Here is an 18,139-nt window from a genome sequence, read left to right as displayed (position 1 = left end):
GAGACTCAGCTCACGGAATTCCTCCCGTGCGCTCTTTCGGACACCCGAGGGCCCACGTGACCACCGGCCCGCTCGGGGCCCCGCGACTCTCACTCTTGGCTTTGGCGCCGAACCTGCCCCCCTTGTGGACGCGACCATTGGCTCCACGCACGGAGGGAGGCTAGGCCTAACCCCCCCACCAGAGTCTCTCTCCAAAGGAATCTCCCGTCCGAGTCTCAGGAAACAATCGCTTAAACAGTTAGTTTCCAAATGGAATCCATGTGGGACTGCCATATGTTTTATTTATTTTTCCCCCCCCCGAAAAGAAAGAGCAGGGCTGCCCATGACTCCCCCTACGCTCCATGGGGATTCAAGAATGGTTCCGTCCAGAGCGCGGGCTCCGCCTCCGAGGCCGCCGCCATTTTGTTTTGGCTGGAGGGGAGCGAGCGGCGCTCGGGGGGGAGGGGTCTCCGGGGCGCCTCACCTGACCGTGAGACCCGGCTGTTGCTGCTCTGCGGGCAGGTCTTCGGGGCCCGGGGCGCGGAGCCATGTACATCAAGCAGGTGAGGCCTGCGCGGGCCTCGTCTCACCCGCCCCCCCCCGTCACGGGCCCCGTGAGGCGCGCGGGGTGGGGTGTCTCGTCGCGGGCGCCGGCGGGACCTGGGCGTGCAGGGGGAGGGGCGGGACCCCGCGCCGGCCGACGCTGGGCCGCGGCGGGATGCGGGCTCGCCGCCCCGGCCGCCGCTCCGGGCCGGTGGTGGGCGGAGGCGCCGGGGCCTTGCCGGGAGCGCAGGCTGCATTGTCCTGCGGGGATGGATGGTGGTGGCCCTGCGCGGGCGGGCCACTGCGACCCGTGAGGCGCCGGCGCGCTCGCTCGCTCGCTTGTTGACGTCTGTCAAAGTGGACTTCCCGCGCCGGAGTCCGCCGTCCAGACGAGCCCCTGCACTCGGAATTTGTGGGGACGCTTTTCTATTGGCAGAGTGGGTCTCTTCAGCACTCCTCCTTGGGAACATTGACTCCTTTGGCCGGCCGCGGAGTCTGCCTGAAAGATGCCTTCGCTGGCCTTGCAGGCAGGAAAAGCGGGGATCCAGCTCGGCAGTGTGCCAGGCAACCAGCTAGACAGTTTTCCTAATCTTGAGAGCTCCGCAGACGGTTGCTAAGGGAAATTCTCTGAAAATCAACCTTGCGCCCGTCGAGGTTGCAGACAAGACAATTTTCAGCAGATTTTCTTAACCCGCATGCTTCCAAATGAAATTTTCTTATATGAAATGGACTAGTTCTCTGTCTTGCACTAAGTGAGAAACGAGGAATGCAAAGATGTTGACTTAGATTGACGTGTGTGTGTGTTCTCAAAAATGTTTCTTATTTATTAGGTGATTATCCAGGGCTTTCGAAGTTACAGAGATCAAACAATTGTAGATCCCTTCAGTTCAAAACATAACGTTATTGGTAAGTGTTTATTGTTTGCTATGTCAGTTTTTTTTTGGGGGGGGGCGGTGTTTCAAAGATAGAGTCTCATTCCAGCTCAGGTTGACCTGGAATTCACTATGTAGACTCAAGATGGCCTTGGAACTCACGATCTTCCTACCTCTGCCTCCTGAGTGCTGGGATTAAAGGCGTGCACCATCACGCCACGCCAGATTTTTAAAAATTTTATCTTATTTACTAGAGAGAGAGAGAGAGGGGGGGGGGGGGAAAGGGCCTCCCAGATCTGTCATCCACTGCAAACGAACTCCAGATGTATGTGCCACCTTGTGCGTCTGGCCTAAGTGGGTCCTGGGGAATTGAACCTGGGTCCTTTGGCTTTGCAGGCAAACGCCTTAACCGCTAACCCATCCCTCCAGCCCCTCTTGAATTTTTAAAGGCTGGATGAAATGAATGCTTCTAGAAATAAGAAAACCAGAATGTGCAAATGACAGCTTGGTATTACATACAGTATCCTCAGTGTAAGCTTCCTGATCAGCCATTATAAAGATCTATAGACTGGTTTTCCCACAGTTCAGGAGGCTAGAAATCTTTGTACTGGCATGATTGATTTCTGATAAGGGCTCCTTTGTGGCTAACATATAACTGATATCTTGATCACATGGTCCCATCATCAAAATGTCATCTAGCCTTAATATTATCTCCCAGTCTATAGCAAAAGTGAGGTTTGCATGCAGTAATCAGTAAAAAGAAAGATTGAAGGCTCGGAAGATGGCTCAGTGGCTGAAGGTGCTTGCTTGTAAAGCCTCATGGCCTGGGTTTCATTCCCCAGTACCAGATACACAAAACGACGCATGCAGCTGTAGTTCATTTGCAGTGGCAAGAGGCCATGGGTACACTCATATTCTCTCTCTTTAATACATAATAAAATGTTAAAAAGTAGTACTGAATGTCCATGTTTGTAGAAGACCCTTAAAATCATACTTTTATGTAAAATAAATTAAAGCCCAGTGTGGTTGTATAGTCCTAGTTAAGGAGACAGCTGAGAGGATCACTTGAGCTGAGGGCTATTTGGGAAGGTATTGCTATGTTGATGAGGCCATATTCCAACTGATTAACATAGCAAGACCTTGTCTCAAAATAAAATTAAATACACAAAAATGTAAAGTGAAGGGGTAGATGCATCTTGCTCTTGGTACTTCAGTTGCTGCCTCTAGTTGGGAATACAGAAAATGTGGTTTTCCCCATGCATGCTCTAGCTACTGAAGAGTGTTAACTGAATTGATTGCACTAGGGTTTTGCATACATTTATTTTCTATTTATTTTTTTGCTTACATTTTTAAAATTAATTTTTTTTAAATTAGAGAATGGGTGTGTTATGGCCTATAGCCACTGCATATGGTAGATGCTTATACCACCATGCGCATCTGGCTTATGTGGGTTCTGGGGAATCTAACCTGGGTCCTTAGGCTTCACAGGCAAGCGCCTTAACCGTTAAACCATTTCTTCAGCCCTGCTTCCATTTTATTCTCTTTTAAAAAAAAATTATTTAGCCGGGTGTCATGGCACACGCCTCTAATCCCAGCATTTAGGAGGCAGAGGCAGGAGGATCACCATGAGTTTGAGGCAACCCTGAGATTACATAGTGACTGGGCTAGAGTGAGACCCTACCTAGAAAAAAAAAAAAATTTAGATGTAGACAGTATGTAGACCAGGTTAGCCTTGAACTCAGTGATCCTCTTGCCTCTGCCATTCCAGTTCTGGGATTACAGATGTGAGCCACTATGCTGGGCCTATTACTTCAACAGAGATCACTAAACGTGTTTACATTTAAAAATGTTAAGTAATGGGCCAGGTGTGAGACTATGTTGTGAATTCCAGGTCAGCCTGAGGTAGAGCAAGGCCCTGTATCAGCGCCCCCTTCCAAATACTTATTTATTTGAGAGAGAGAGAGAAAGAGGCAGATATATTTATGTGTGTTTGTGAATGTATATGCATGTAAGTATATATAAAGAGAATGGGCATGCCAGGGCCTCCAGCCACTGCAGATGAATTCCAGATGCATGTGCTACCTTGTGCATCTGGCTTATGAAGGTCCTGGGGCATTGAACCTTGGTACATTGGCTTTACAAGCAAGCACCTTAATCACTAAGCCATCTTTTGCCCCCTGCTTCCATTTTGATTGCATGGGCTTCTGTCCCCCCCCCCTCCTCCCCGAGTAGAGTTTCACTGTAGCTCAGGCTGACCTGGAATTAACTGTGTAGTCTCTGGGTGGCCTTGAACTCATGGCAGTCCTCCTCCCTCTGCCTCCCTAGTGCTGGGATTAGAGACATGTACCACCACACCTGGCAGCTTCTGATTTTTTTAATTGGCAATTATACATATATAAAAATGTATTTTGATCATATTAACTCCATCCCCCCCCCCCCCCCGTTATCTTGTCATGTACTCCTGTTCCCACTGAACCCTTTCTTCCCAGCAGCTAGTCTCACCTTCTTCGTCGATGATGGTTTTTTTTGAGGCAGGTCCTCATTGTAGCCTAGGCTAACCTGTGATTCATTCTATAGCCCAGGCTGGCCTCCATCTCAGGGCCCTCCTCTTAATTCTATTTCCTGAATACTGGAAGTATCCGGTGTGAATAACCACCACCAGTTTAATGATGCCTTTTGTGTGTATATACCACCCATTGAGTTAAAATTAGGGTTGCTCACATGATCATGGATGGGGGTTATTTACCAGAGCATGGGCAACAATGTCTCCCCTCTCCCAACAACCATTAACTGCCAAGAGCACCTAGCTTTTTTTTTTTTTTTGTCATTCTGCAAATCTTTTGAAATGTGAAAAAAAATTATTAGATATGTATTATTTCTTTTACTTAGAAGCTAAAAATAGCCTAACATTTTGGATGTATAATTATATGTGATCTATAAAGTAATGACCATTATTATCTAAAATGATGTATGTAAGGTCTGCCAACTATCTTTGTTTCAGCTGTTATCAAGCACTTGTTTTGCTAAATTTGTTACAACATCACTGGCGCTGTTACAAAGGGAAATTGGTTAAGAAATCTGTAGGCTTTTAAAGAAAATACTTATTTTTAAGCAAGTTTCTTTACCACTGAGCCATCTCTCCAGCCTCAATTTATTTACAAGTAGAGAGAGAGAATGAATGAGAATAGGTACACCAGGGTCTCTGCAAATAGTCTCCGGGCTCATGTGCCACTTTGTGCATCTGGGCAATTGAACTCTGAGCCAGCAAAACAAGTGCCTTTAACTGCTGAGCCATCTCCCCAGACACTTTGGTTTGTTTTAACTGAAACAAGTGGTCTTATTGGTTAAACATTTTAAAAGCAGGCACTTAATTAAGAAAATGAAAAGTAGTTAAGTACTGAAATTCACTTTTAAAAATATCTGGTGAAAGCATATAGCTTTGATTTTTTTAAAAAATGATTTTGACCCTTAAAAAAAAAGATTAGGGGCTGGAGAAATGGCTTAGTGGTTGAGGCGCTTGTCTGTAAAGCCAAAGGACCCAGGTTCAATGCCCCAGGACCTACATAAGCCAGATGTATAAGGTGGTGCATGCATCTGGAGTTGGTTTGCAGTGGCTGGATGCTTTGGCATGCCCATTCTCTCTCTCTCCCCCTCCCTCTCTTACTCTCTCTGCCTCTATGTCAAATATGTAAAATTAAATTAAATGGAAAAAAAAAAGATTTGAAGATTGAATAGATGGCATAGCAGTTTAAGATGCTTGCTTGCAAAGTCGAAAGACCCAGGTTTGATTTCCCAGTACCCATGTGTGTCTGGAGTTGGCTTGCAGTGGCTAAAGGCCCCAGTGTGCCCATTCTCTTTCTATCTGCCTTATTCTCTCTGTTGAATAAATAAAATACCAAAAAAATTGAACCGGGTATGGTGGTACACACCATTAATAGCCAGCATTCTGGAGGCAGAGGTAGGAGGATCACTGTGAGTTTAAGGCCAGCTTGGAACAGTCATTCTCTGTCAGGTCTGCCAGGACTAGAGGGAGACCCTACCTTGAACACCCCTCCACCAAAAAAAAATTGTTTTTGAGAGCATATATTTCTCCTGCTGATATATACATATGGCTTGCCTTTCATATCCACTTGTTCCCAATCCTCAGATTTAATTAAGTGCAGATTGAAGATCTGCGTGCATTACATGTCCAAACAGCAGTTGAGAGAGGATCTGCTTGCGTTACACATGCACATAGTGATCTGGAGAGGATTTGTGTGTGTTACATGTCCACACTGTAATTTAGAGGGGATCTGCGTGTGTTACACATCCACACAGTGATCTAGAGAGGATCTGCATGTGTTACATGTCCACACAGTGATCTAGAGAGGATCTATGTGTGTTACATGTCTACACAGTTATCTAGAGAGGATCTGCGTGTGTTATATGTCCACACAATAATCTAGAGAGGATCTGCATGTGTTATATGTCCACACTGTAACCTAGAGAGCATTTGTGTATGTTCTATGTACATACAATGGCATTTTTAAAAATTTTTTTTTTGTTCATTTTTTATTTATTTATTTGAGAGCGACAGACATAGAGAGAAAGACAGATAGAGGGAGAGAGAGAGAATGGGCGCGCCAGGTCTTCCAGCCACTGCAAACGAATTCCAGACGCATGCGCCCCCTTGTGCATCTGGCTAACGTGGGACCTGGGGAATCGAGCCTCGAACCGGGGTTCTTAGGCTTCACAGGCAAGCGCTTAACCACTACACCATCTCTCCAGCCCATACAATGGCATTTTTTATAAGGGACATACATATCTTCAGATGTTGGTATACATGGCAGGGGAGGGAGGTTGTTCTGGAATTAATTTCTTGTGGATATTAGGAATGATTGTATATGCTATTTTTAGCCCTCTCCCCTCTTCTAATAAAAGAAATACATGTTGCTGGGTGTGGTGGCACACACATTTAATTCCAGCACTTGGAGGCCTGTGGTAGGATCACTGAGTTTGAGACCAGTCTGGAGCTACAGAGTTCTAGGTCAGTCTGGGCTAGTGAGACTACCTTGAAAAAACCAGATACATGTTAACATAGTATGGGAAAGCATAAAAGCTAAAAAAAAATTATTTCCATTTAGAAATAACACTCCCCCTCTTCTTTTGGTTGGGACAGGCTGTACTATGTAGCCAGGCTGGCCTTGAATTCTCTCTTTTAACTTCCTTTAATGCTGAGATTTTCTGCATGTGCCACCACCCCTGGCTCCATAACCATTATTAACAGCCAATACTTGTATTAGCCCAGTTTTCCTAGAAAACAGAGTAGGCAGACTTAGCCACTGAAGATTTAATGGAAGGTGCTGTCCGAGGGCAAGAGTCAAGGACAAAAGGTGATCTCAGTTTTATAAGGAAGAAACAGCTGGTTTGTGGTCATGTTGGATAACTTCCAGACAGGCATTTCTAGATGCACTATGCCTTAGAAAGGAGAGGGAGGGCTGGACAGATGGCTTAGCGGTTAAATGCTTGCCTGTGAAGCCTAAGAACCCTGGTTTGAGGCTCGATTCCCCAGGACCCACGTAAGCCAGATAATGCAAGATGGCGCATACATCTGGAGTTTGTTCCCAGTGGCTGGAGGCCCTGACATGCCCATTCTCTCTCTCTGCCTCTCTCTCTCTTTGTCTGTCGCTCTCAAATAAATAAATAAAAATAAACTTTAAAAAAAAAAAGAAAGAAGGGAGAGGAAGAGGATTGAAGAGGGTTTTGTCTGCTGGTGCCTGTCATTCTTTAGTCCAAGTTCACTTTATAGGGCATTTACTCCTTCAGCATCTGGAGTACGATTGCAATGGCTGAGACCTTGGTGCCCGCCAATCCCCCCTCTCTCTCTCTCTAAAAATAATTTTAATGATCTTTAAAATTGCTAAGTAGTGTTTATCAATTTGGGTAGGAGTAATAATTAGAGAGAAATTTTTAAATTTTCAGTTACCAATGGATTATAAAGTTTAAATTATATTCCTATAATGATAGTTTCAGCTTTTATTTATAAGTGATTTAAACTTTACAGAAAAGTTGTCTCAGTAAGGATAGTACAGAGGGCTTGGAAGATGACTCAGTTTTTAAATATGCTTGCTTGCAAAGCTTGGCAGCTTATGTTCCATTCCCAGCACCCACAGAGTCAGATGCACAAAGTGGTACATGCATCTAAAAATCATTTGCAGGGGCAAGAGGCCTGATGTGCTCTTTTATATTCATTTTCTCCCTCTCTTACACATAAATACATTAAAAATATTAAAAAAAAATAGTAGCTGGGCGTGGTGTTCACACCTTTAATCCCAGCATTCAGGAGGCAGAGGTAGGAGGCTTGCCATGAATGAGTTCAAGGCCAGCCTGAGACTACATAGTGATTTCTGGATTAGAGTGAAACCCTACCTCAAAAAACCAAAAAACCAAAAAAAAAAAAAGACAAAAAAACTGTTGGGAAAGAGCATATAAAAACAATAAATTCTCTTTTGTTGTTGTTTTGGTTTGGTTTTGTTTTTAAAACTCCAAGCCAGGCATGGTGGCACATACCTATAATTATCCCTTCAGAAGGTGAGGCAGGATTGTCAGGAGTTCAAAGTCAGCCTAAACTACATAGTAAGGCTCTGTCTCAGAAGAAAATAAAGCTTATTTAAAGTCTATACAAAAATTAAACTTAATTATGTTATTGTAAGTACATATTGGTATCATTTGTTAATGTTTGCATTTAATTTCAGATATTAAGGTGTTTTTGAAAAATTGCATTTAAAATTTTTGAGTAGAGTTAGTCATTTTAATTTTACTGGTTTTTCTATGCAGTAACCTGTACTTTTTGAAATTTTATAGTGGGCAGAAATGGATCCGGAAAAAGTAACTTTTTCTATGGTAGGTATTGAGTTTCGAATTCTAAATATATTGACCCGAGGTCTTTTGGTAGTTTATTAAAATCATCAGTTTTCATAGATTATGTCTCTGGAGCCCAAGAAGCACTTCAAACATGGTTGCAGTTAATGTAGAGGTTTTAGAGTGTAGAATCTCAGTTCTCTGTCTCAGGTGACTGACTTGTAAGACTTAGCAAGACATTGCTTGATATTCTCTGTACTGTAATAGTGGAAGTGGTTATTTTAGGTGGGTTCTGAGAAAAGATGAAGAGATGCAAAAAAACCTCAAGACTCAAAGACTGTTGTCTGTTTGAAGATGGTACATGGAGCTTTGAACATTCTCTAAAGATAGAATTTATTGGGCTGGAGGGATGGCTTAGCAGTTAAGGTGTTTACCTGCAAGGCCAAAGGACCCAGTTTTGATTTCCCAGGACCCACGTTAGCCAGATGCACAAGGGGGCGCATGCGTCTGGAGTTCATTTTTAGTGGCTGGAGGCCCTGGCGCGCCCATTCTCTCTCTCTCTCCCCCATGTCAAATAAATAAATAAATATAAATATTTAAAAATATATTTTAAAGAAAGATAGAATGTATTCAAGTATACTCTTGTTCTTTGAGGAGAAAAATATAACAGAATTGGATTATATGAAGCAATGTTAAAAAGTTTTTGAGAGCTGGGCGTGGTGGCGCACGCCTTTAATCCCAGCACTTGGGAGGCAGAGGTAGGGGGATTGCCAAGAGTTCAAGGCCACCCTGAGACTACATAGTGAATTCCAGGTCAGCCTGAGCCAGAGTGAGACCCTACCTCGAAAAACCAAAAAAAAAAAAGAAAAGTTTTTGAACTTCTCAATTGAGTTGAGGGAAAAGGGATTTAGTAGGAGTAAAGGTTTTGTCCCGTCTCCCTTTTCTGCACAGAAAGCTGCCTGTGTATGCTCTGTAATGGTTGCATTTTGGTGATGGGAGAGCAGGGAGAAGTATGTATGTATTTCGGAATCCCAGGGAAGTGGGAGTCGTTTGAACCTATCCTTCCTAGGTAATTTTGAGAGACAACCAGTCTCTGTTCTGAGCATACACATTCTCCACACACTCATAATAGTGCATTAGCCTTAGTACCCTCTGCTTCCCCCATACACTCACACAGACACAGAATTCCAAAGATCTCTTGGGTGAACCTGGATAGGATGGATGAATAGGGTCCATTTTTTGGGCATAGTGGCCCATCTAAGCACTGTAATAGAAATTTGGTTTTCGAAACAGTTCCCTGAATTTCCTTAATTTTGAGAAATGTGTGTGCTACATGAGCTGTAATATCATTAGGCAATAGGACTTTTTCAATTCCTGTAAAACCTTTAGGGGCCATACTTAACATACGTAGTTTGTTGTATAGTGCATGACCATAGTATTGACCTAACTAATTAGTAAATACTTTGATGAGGTAAACCTACTTGACTTCTGATTGTCTCTTTTTCTTGTACCTTGCTGTTATCTCTTTATTTACTTTATCTATTTTAGTAAAAACTGTTTTTGTCATACCATTTCCCAACTGATTAGCCTAATAAAACATTTTCTATAATCATTTTGTCTATATGAAACAAGTATTTTGTATCTTCAGTGTTTGTTATTACTTGTCATACTGTATTAAGGTATGAGATGTTTTGAATGAATCAAGTTATTTTTGTTTTTCCAGCAATTCAATTTGTTCTCAGTGATGAATTTAGTCATCTTCGTCCAGAACAGCGACTGGCTTTGTTGCATGTGAGTGAGACAGATATTATTTCGTATTTTTAAACATATATTGTAATTTTTATCTTAATAAAAGAAAAAAGATTGCTGGGTATGGGCTCATGCCTGTTATCCCAGCATTCAAGGGGCTGAGGCAGGAATATTGTATCAACTTAGGGGCTAGCCTTGGGCCTTGTTGCACTCAGGTTTGCATTGCTGGCAAAAATCACCTGACCAAGACCAGCTTTTGGAACAAAAGGGTTTATTTTGGCCAACAGAGTTGAGGGGAAGCTCCATGATGCTAGGGGCAAACGATGGCGTGAGCAAAGGGAGGCCATCACCCTCTGGCCAACATAAGGACAACAGGAACAGGAGAGTGTGCCAAACACTGGCATGAGGAAACTGGCTACAATACACATAACCTTCCTCTAACAATATACTCCCTCCAGGAAGGTTTAATTTCCAATTACCATCAGCTGGGAACCATTCAAAAACCTAAGTTTGTGAGGGTGACCTGAATCAAACCACCACAATACACCCTGGGCCTCCAAAAACTGATAACCATCCATAATGTTAAATGCAATGTATTAAGTCCCACTTTAAATGTCCCCATAGTTTTTTTTTTTTTTAATAAATTCTAATGTGATGTTCAAACATTCCCATAGCCCAAGATCTTTTAATTGAGCCATAATACCAACCCCCCCAAACCCCACAATGGCACAGAATAAATATTCACACTGCAAAAGATGGCATTAGGTTTAGCAAAGAAATATTCTATCCGTACAAGATTTAAAACAATGAGGGCAAAGATCAAACTATGTAGTTTTAAGTCCAGCAACTCTAGCCAGTGACAAATCTCTGACTCCAATAATTCTAACCAGCAACAGTTTTCTGGAGTTCCAGTTCTGCCCCTCTAGGTAGGATATTCACAGTTCTGGAAAACTTCATTGAAGGCAGCATGTTTCCTTAGCAGCCATCTTATTGTTCCAGCATCTCTACTGGGTCGCCACTGTAATTAGTTCAGTTCATCCTCACGGCTCCATCCAGTCTCCATGCAGGCATCCAGCAAACCTGCTTTACACTGCCATGGCTGTTTCCAAAACACAAGACCATGTTGCAAATTCAATGACCCTCTCTTTCCTGCATTTCTTATACTCCACAATACCAGGTAGGGTGCCAATTTCTTAATCCATGGGGGAGTAGAGGAGATTTTGAAGAATAGGATACTCCTTGAGTACTCAGGCCCCTTCAAAAGAGTCTGCATTCTTCCTGTTGCCCCACTGCAGGTCAGCTGGCCCAGGATCAAAGGTTGTAATCTCTTAATTGCAGCTGAATGGGCAGTAGTTTCAGCCCAAAGATTTAATTTCTGTGGCATGTCCTTCTGCCCATACTAGTCCATTTCTACACAAAGCAACCCTGTACACATTGTTAGGACAGGGGCATAACAGCAAGCCTCTCACACAAACTGCTTCTAGCCCAGTCCAAGTGAAGCTCTTTTTCATCCTCAGAAGCCAAACCTCGTAGTCCATAGTTTACTGTATTTAGGTCTTTTAACTCTGACCAGAATAGTCCATCAAGCTGTACTTACAGCATTGCAGGGCATCTTTTAGGCCAAGATTTCAAATCCTTCCACATTACTCTTGAAAATCAGCTCCAAAAGGCCAAAGCTATACAGTTTGGAGCAAATGACACCACTTCTCAGTACTAACATTACAGTTGCAGTCAGGTTTGCATTGCTGGCAGAAATTACCTGACCAAGAGCTGCTTTTGGGAAAAAAAAGGTTTATTTTGGCTTATAAACTTCAGGGGAAGCTCCATGATGGCAAGGGAAAACAATGGCATGAACAGAGTGGCCATCACTCCTTGGCCAACATAAGGTGGACAACAGGAATAGGAGAGTGTGCCAAACACTGGCAAGGGGAAACTGGCTAAAACACCCATATAAGCCTGCCTCAGCAATATATTCCCTCCAGGAGGCATTAATTCCCAAATCTCTAATAACTGGGAACCTAGCATTGAGAACACCTAAGTTTATGGATGACACCTGAATCAAACCACCACAAGGCACTTGCCTGCCAAGCCTAAGGATCCAGGTTCCATTCTCTAGGTCCCACGGAAGCCAGATGCATAAGGTGGCACATGCATCTGGAGTTCGTTTGCAGTGGCTAGAGGCCCTGGTGCGCTCAGTGTCTCTTTCTCTTGTCAAGTAAATTAAAAAAAATAAAATTGAGTGGCTAGGGATGGGGTGATTGTTCATTGGTTAAAGGAACTTGCTTACAAAGCCTGCTAACCTGGTTCTATTCCCTAGCACCCACAGAAAGCTGGATGCAAAGTGGTACATGCATCTCTGATCCCAAGTTTGGCCTATGACAGTGGGAGGTGAAACCAGGAAACAACAAAGCTCATGGGACAGTTAGTGGTCGGGTAGTTCATTTGCAGTGGTAAGAGACCCTGTCTTAAAGAAGGTGGATCACAGACACTTGGAAGTTGTCTGCTTATCTCCATATGCACCTTGGTACTGTGCCTTTCCCCTTGCCTAAGTAAATTAGTTGAAACAAAACAAAACAAAACAAAAAGTTTAAACTTCAGATCCTTTGTAAACATGACAGAAACCTTTTAATCCCTTGTAGCAGGCACCTTTTTGCTACTGGTTCAAAACACCTCACCAAAAGCAGCTTATGGGAGGGAAAATGTTTACTTTAGCTTCCAAGTTTTTTTTAATATTTAAAAAATTTCTTTTTACTATATATTTGAGACAGAAAGAGGCAGAGAGAGAGGGGGAGAATGTTTGCTCCAGTGCTTCTAGCCACTGCAAACAAATTCCAGATGCATGTGCCCTCTTGTGCATATGGCTTTTGTGGGTACTGGGAATTCAAGCCTCTGTCCTTAGTCTTTGCAGGCAAATGCCTTAACCACTGAGCCATATCTCCAGTCCTAGCTTCCAGTTTTGAGAGGAAGCTTCATTATGGTAAGGAAAGCATAGCAGAGCAGAGACTGGAAGCTTGGCATTACACCTTGTCACATCACCTAGGAGATAGCAGTGAGCTAATGAGCACTGGCAAGCTGGCTTATTTATGACACATTTCCAGCAACACTGTACTTCCTAAAGGCTTCACGAGCTAGAGATTGAGTATGAAGCTTTATCATAAATCATGAAGCTGTGGGGGATATTTCACATTCAAACCAACTACATTCTGCTCCTGGCCCTCAGTCTCATGACCATCTTATGGTATAATGTACTCAGTCCAGCTTTAAGAAAAGTCCCATAGGTTTTACTATTCTCAAAACCATTCAGAAGTCCATAGTCTCATCTGAGACCCAAGACAGTCTCTTAACTGTGAACCATGTAAACACATGTTATGTCCTCCCAACAATGTCACAGAATAAATACTTCCATTCCAAAAGGAGAAATTCGGCATAGCCAAGAAAGATTGGACTGATGCAAAATCAAAAACAAGGAGGTCAAGTATCAACTCTTAACAGCTCCATGTCTCACATCAGGGACAGATGATGAATGTTGGGGATCCAAACTATGCCTCCATAGTTTTGGATCTCTGCTTTCTGGGCAGATCTACCCAAACCAGAGTGAGCTGTTTGCCTTGGCAGCAGTCCCATAGTCCTGGAATCTCCAAAATCCTAGTAGTGGAGTTTCCACTACAACCCACATCTTCCCAGCTTTACGCCATGGCTGCACAGGCCTTCCATTGCAGGAATCTCAGTCCTGCCTCACACTTTCAGAACCATGTGCATTTCTGGACCCCTTTCCTGCCTGCAGCAGGGAAGAAGCAGCAAAGTGAGCTTCGGTGGGGCAGACTAATGAACCTCATGGCCTAACCCCAGTGACACCTTTCCTACAACAAGACTGCACCTCCCAGAGGCTCTACCAGCTGAAGATGAAGTATGAGGCTTAATCACTATGGGGGACATTTTAACTGCCACAAATACATATATAGGTTTTTTAAAAAAAATATAATTTAGCCAGGCGTGGTGGTGCACGCCTTTAATCCCAGCACTTGGGAGGCAGAGGTAGGAGGATCACCAAGAGTTCAAGGCCACCCTGAGACTACATAGTGAATTCCAGGTTAGCCTGAGCCAGAGTGAGACCCTACCTCAAAAAAACAAAACAAAAAAATATATATATATATAATTTATTTGAGAGGGGGAGAGAAACAGAATGAGAGCACCATAGCTTCTTGCCACTGTCAATTAAGTCCAGATGCACACACCACTTTGTACATCTGGCTTTACATAGGAACTGGAGAATTGAACCCAGGCCAGAAGGCTTTGCAAACACGCACCTTTATGTGCTGAACCATCTCCCCAGCCCTATTACTTTTTAATTCAGAATTTGAAAAGTACTTGGTTGGGAAGTTCTATTATCCTGATCCAATGTCTGCTGTTTTGACAAGAAAGATATGTACAAGTATGATAGATATTTTTATTTCACTGTTAAATCAGGCTTGTTATCATGCACTAAACCTTGTTTTGTTTCTTTGAGCTAGGCTGTCACTGTGTAGCCCAGGCTGACTTTGAACTTAACATCAATCTTCCTGCCTTAGTGTCTTCTCTAGGTGCTGGGATTAGGTGTGGAGCACCACACCTAGCTGCACTGAACTTTAAAAGGTGTTTAAAGGACAATAATACTAAATTACAAGCATCCCATTTTTCTCATTTCAGGAGGGCACAGGTCCTCGTGTTATTTCTGCTTTTGTGGAAATCATTTTTGACAATTCAGACAACCGGTTACCAGTAAGTAATTCTTAGTGCTTTTCTGTAATGTAGAAAAATTTATTGCTTTTGCTTGTTTTTTTCATACTTTGAAACATGATGATTCTTAAGCTTTTATAATTTAGTTCATGCAAACATATAATACAGTTTATTTACTGATTTTGACTTTAAATTGTAGTTGACATTCTAGTAAATAAATGGGATTATGTCAGTAATAACATCATCTGTAGTGAGATAATTGAAGTTGTAAAATAAATAGTCATTATCAAGGACTTTAAAATTAGGTAAAGTGGGGCTGAAGAGCTGGCTTAGCGGTTAAGTGCTTGCCTGTGAAGCCTAAGGACCCCGGTTCAAGGCACCATTCCCTAGGACCCACGTTAGCCAGATGCACAAGGGGACACACGTGTCTGGAGTTCGTTAGCAGTGGCTGGAGGCTCTGGTGTGCCCATTCTTTCTCTCTCTCTACCTGCCTCTTTCTCTCTCTCTCTGTCGCTCTCAAATAAATAAATAAATATGATAAAAAAATTAAAAAGAAATTAGGTAAAGTGTTTCTAGCTCACTATCCTTAGGTTTTTACTTTTTTTTTTTTTTTTTTTGCAGATTGATAAAGAGGAAGTGTCACTACGAAGAGTTATTGGTGCCAAAAAAGATCAGTATTTCCTAGACAAGAAGATGGTCACGTAAGGATTGTTTCTTTAAAATTTCTTTACAAATGCATATGCATATTATCTCATCTGAGGTGTACTTACCTAATATTCAGTGTTTAGAACTGTGAACATGACAATAAGAAGATTCTTCGAGTCTGCTACAACAGATAGTTCAAATTCTAGTCTGTAGTTCCCAATGCTGTTTAACCCAGGAGCTAGTTTGCCTATTGTCATATTATCTGAAAATAATTTCACTGTTTATCAACAGGAAAAATGATGTGATGAACCTCCTTGAAAGTGCTGGGTTCTCTCGAAGCAATCCTTACTACATTGTTAAACAAGGAAAGGTAAAACAATGTGTGTTTCTTTTTAAAATTAAAAAAAATATTTATTATATTTACAAGCAGAGAGACAGACACAAAATGGGCACACCATAGCCTCTTGCAAAGACGCATGTGCCACTTCGGGTATCTGGCCTTACATGGGTACTGGAAATATCAAACCCTGTCAGGCTTTACAAGCAAGTGCCTTTAGCCACTGAGCCATATCTCCAAAGCTCTTTTTGAATTTTTGGAGACAGGGTCTTATTGAATCTGTAGCTCACCTATTTGGCCGATTAGCTTGTGAGCAAGTCTCAGGAACTCTTGTCTCTGCCTCCCCTGTGGGTGTATGCTACCATGCTCAGTTTTTATTTTTTTATTATTTTTTTTAATGCTGGTGTTGGTGATCCAACTTCAGATCCTCATGTTTGCTATCTATGCAAATACTTTATCAATTAAGCTATTTCCCCAGCCCTGTTTAAAATCTTAACCTACCAAAAACTTAGCCTATGTATATTTGTATGTAAGACCCTTTTGAGAGCCAAACATAATGGTATGTTCCTGTAATCTTAGCATTGGGGAAGTTGAAGCCAGAGGATCACAAATTTGAGGCTAGCCTGGGCTGTATAGTTAAGTTCCTCCCCCCCCACCACATTAAACATTTTAAGATGGGGCTGGGAGAAGTCTCAGCACTCAAAGATGCTTGCTTGAAAAGGTTACTGGCTCAAGTTCAGTTCTCCAGTACTCACATAAAGCCAGATGCACAAATGGTCTATGTGTCTGGAATTCCTTTGTAGCAGCCAGAGGTTCTGGTGTGCCTGTACATGCTCTTGTTTTCTTCAATAAAAAATTATATATATTTAATATTTTTTATTGGAGAAAGAGGCAGATAGAGAAAATGGGCACCTAGGGCCTCCAGCCACTGCAGACAAACTCCAGATGCATGTACCACCTTGTGCCTCTGGCTTATTTGTGTCCCAGATAATTGAGCCTGGGTCCCTAGGCTTTACAGACAAGTGTCTTAACCACTAAGCCATCTCTCCAGCCCCCCTCCCTTTTTTTAAATTTAATTTTTATTAACATTTTCCATGATTATAAAAAAAATCCCATGGTAATACCCCCCCCCACTTTCCCCTTTGACATTCCATTCTCCTTCATATTACCTCCCCATCTCAATCATTGTACTACATATATACAATACTAACCTATTAAGTACCCTCCTCCCTTCCTTTTTTTTTTTTTTTTCTTTTTTTTAAATTTAGATAAACCAGATGGCAACTGCACCAGATTCTCAGAGACTGAAACTGTTAAGAGAAGTAGCTGGAACTAGAGTGTATGATGAGCGGAAAGAAGAAAGCATCTCCTTAATGAAAGAAACAGGTAAAATGAATGTGATATTGCCTGATTCCTTGTTGTAGATTATTTTCTTATTTTGTTATAATGATTTAAAAGTTTTGTCTCTTTTCAGAACATTGACTGATAGTTTGCTTTTTTATTGAATGGAGGTAAATTAGATTGAGGGAGTTTTAAGGTTTGAATCTGTGAGTAATTCATCTCTGAATAAAAAGGACCATTTAGATAACAGGGCCTTTGCAAGTCAGTTATTTTGGACTCCAGGTTCTCTATTATTACAGAGGCTGATAAATTTGGATGTTCTTCCTTCTCTGCTTATATGGAATCCAGTGCTATAAATGTGTAGGTCATTCAGAAACAAGTATATACAAAACTTTGAACTTAGAATCTTTGTCAGCACATTTACTCTGGAAGTCCTACTTTGTTGCTCAAGTGCTGTGCCATACCATGGCTTAGAGTTAGGCATCCTAGGGTCAATTTCTGACTAAAAACACACTAACATGAATTCAGACTTGATCTCTGGTCCATAACTTCTCCATCTGCAAAATCTCCTTCTGTAGAATGAGCTTTCAAGGAAAGAGCACTGTAACAGGTAAAACATAATAGATATTTCATATATGATTGTTATCTATAGTGTCATTAATGATAAGTGAGACTCAGTAATGCCAGTGGTTGTCTTTTTTCTTTAATATGGGAAGATGAAAGGAGGGAAGGAGAGAGTGAGGGAGGAAGATTTAATTATGGCTATTTGCTACATATAATATAATGCAAGAACCTTTTTTTGTTTGTTTTTTTGAGGTAGCGTCTCACTGTAGCCTAGGCTGACTTGGAATTCACTATGTATTCTCAGGGTGGCCTTGAACTCACAGCAGTCCATCTACCTCTGCCTCCCGAGTGCTGGAATTATAGGCACGTGCCACTGCACCCGGCTGAGAATCATTTTTATAGTGTATAAATTAGTTCTCAGTGCTTTCCATCTAAAAGCATCTTAATTGCCTTGAAAAAAAATTTTTTTTTTAATCTGAGAGAGATTAAGAGAAACAAAGAGGCCGATAGGGAATGGGCATGCCAGGGCCTCTAGTCATTGCAAATGAGTTCC

At 42.1% G+C, this 18,139-nt stretch overlaps 1 protein-coding gene across 1 annotated transcript in view; it reads left to right on the top strand.

Moving 5' to 3' along the window:
• Positions 1–415: 415 nt before the first annotated feature.
• Positions 416–18,139, top strand: part of Smc3 (structural maintenance of chromosomes 3) — a 49,418-nt gene continuing 31,694 nt past the window's right edge. The window contains exons 1-8 of the mRNA XM_045155549.1: positions 416–542; positions 1,353–1,428; positions 8,238–8,276; positions 9,958–10,025; positions 14,670–14,741; positions 15,321–15,400; positions 15,636–15,714; positions 16,950–17,067. Of these exons, the coding sequence (XP_045011484.1) occupies positions 528–542; positions 1,353–1,428; positions 8,238–8,276; positions 9,958–10,025; positions 14,670–14,741; positions 15,321–15,400; positions 15,636–15,714; positions 16,950–17,067 (547 nt within the window). The 5' untranslated portion in view covers positions 416–527. The remainder of the gene's footprint in view (positions 543–1,352; positions 1,429–8,237; positions 8,277–9,957; positions 10,026–14,669; positions 14,742–15,320; positions 15,401–15,635; positions 15,715–16,949; positions 17,068–18,139) is intronic.

The sequence above is a fragment of the Jaculus jaculus genome, chromosome 1 (genome assembly GCF_020740685.1).
Source record: "Jaculus jaculus isolate mJacJac1 chromosome 1, mJacJac1.mat.Y.cur, whole genome shotgun sequence".
Lineage (NCBI taxonomy): Eukaryota > Metazoa > Chordata > Mammalia > Rodentia > Dipodidae > Jaculus > Jaculus jaculus.
The sequence above is the reverse complement of the archived record's forward strand: the minus strand, read 5'-3'. Positions and strand labels throughout refer to the sequence as shown.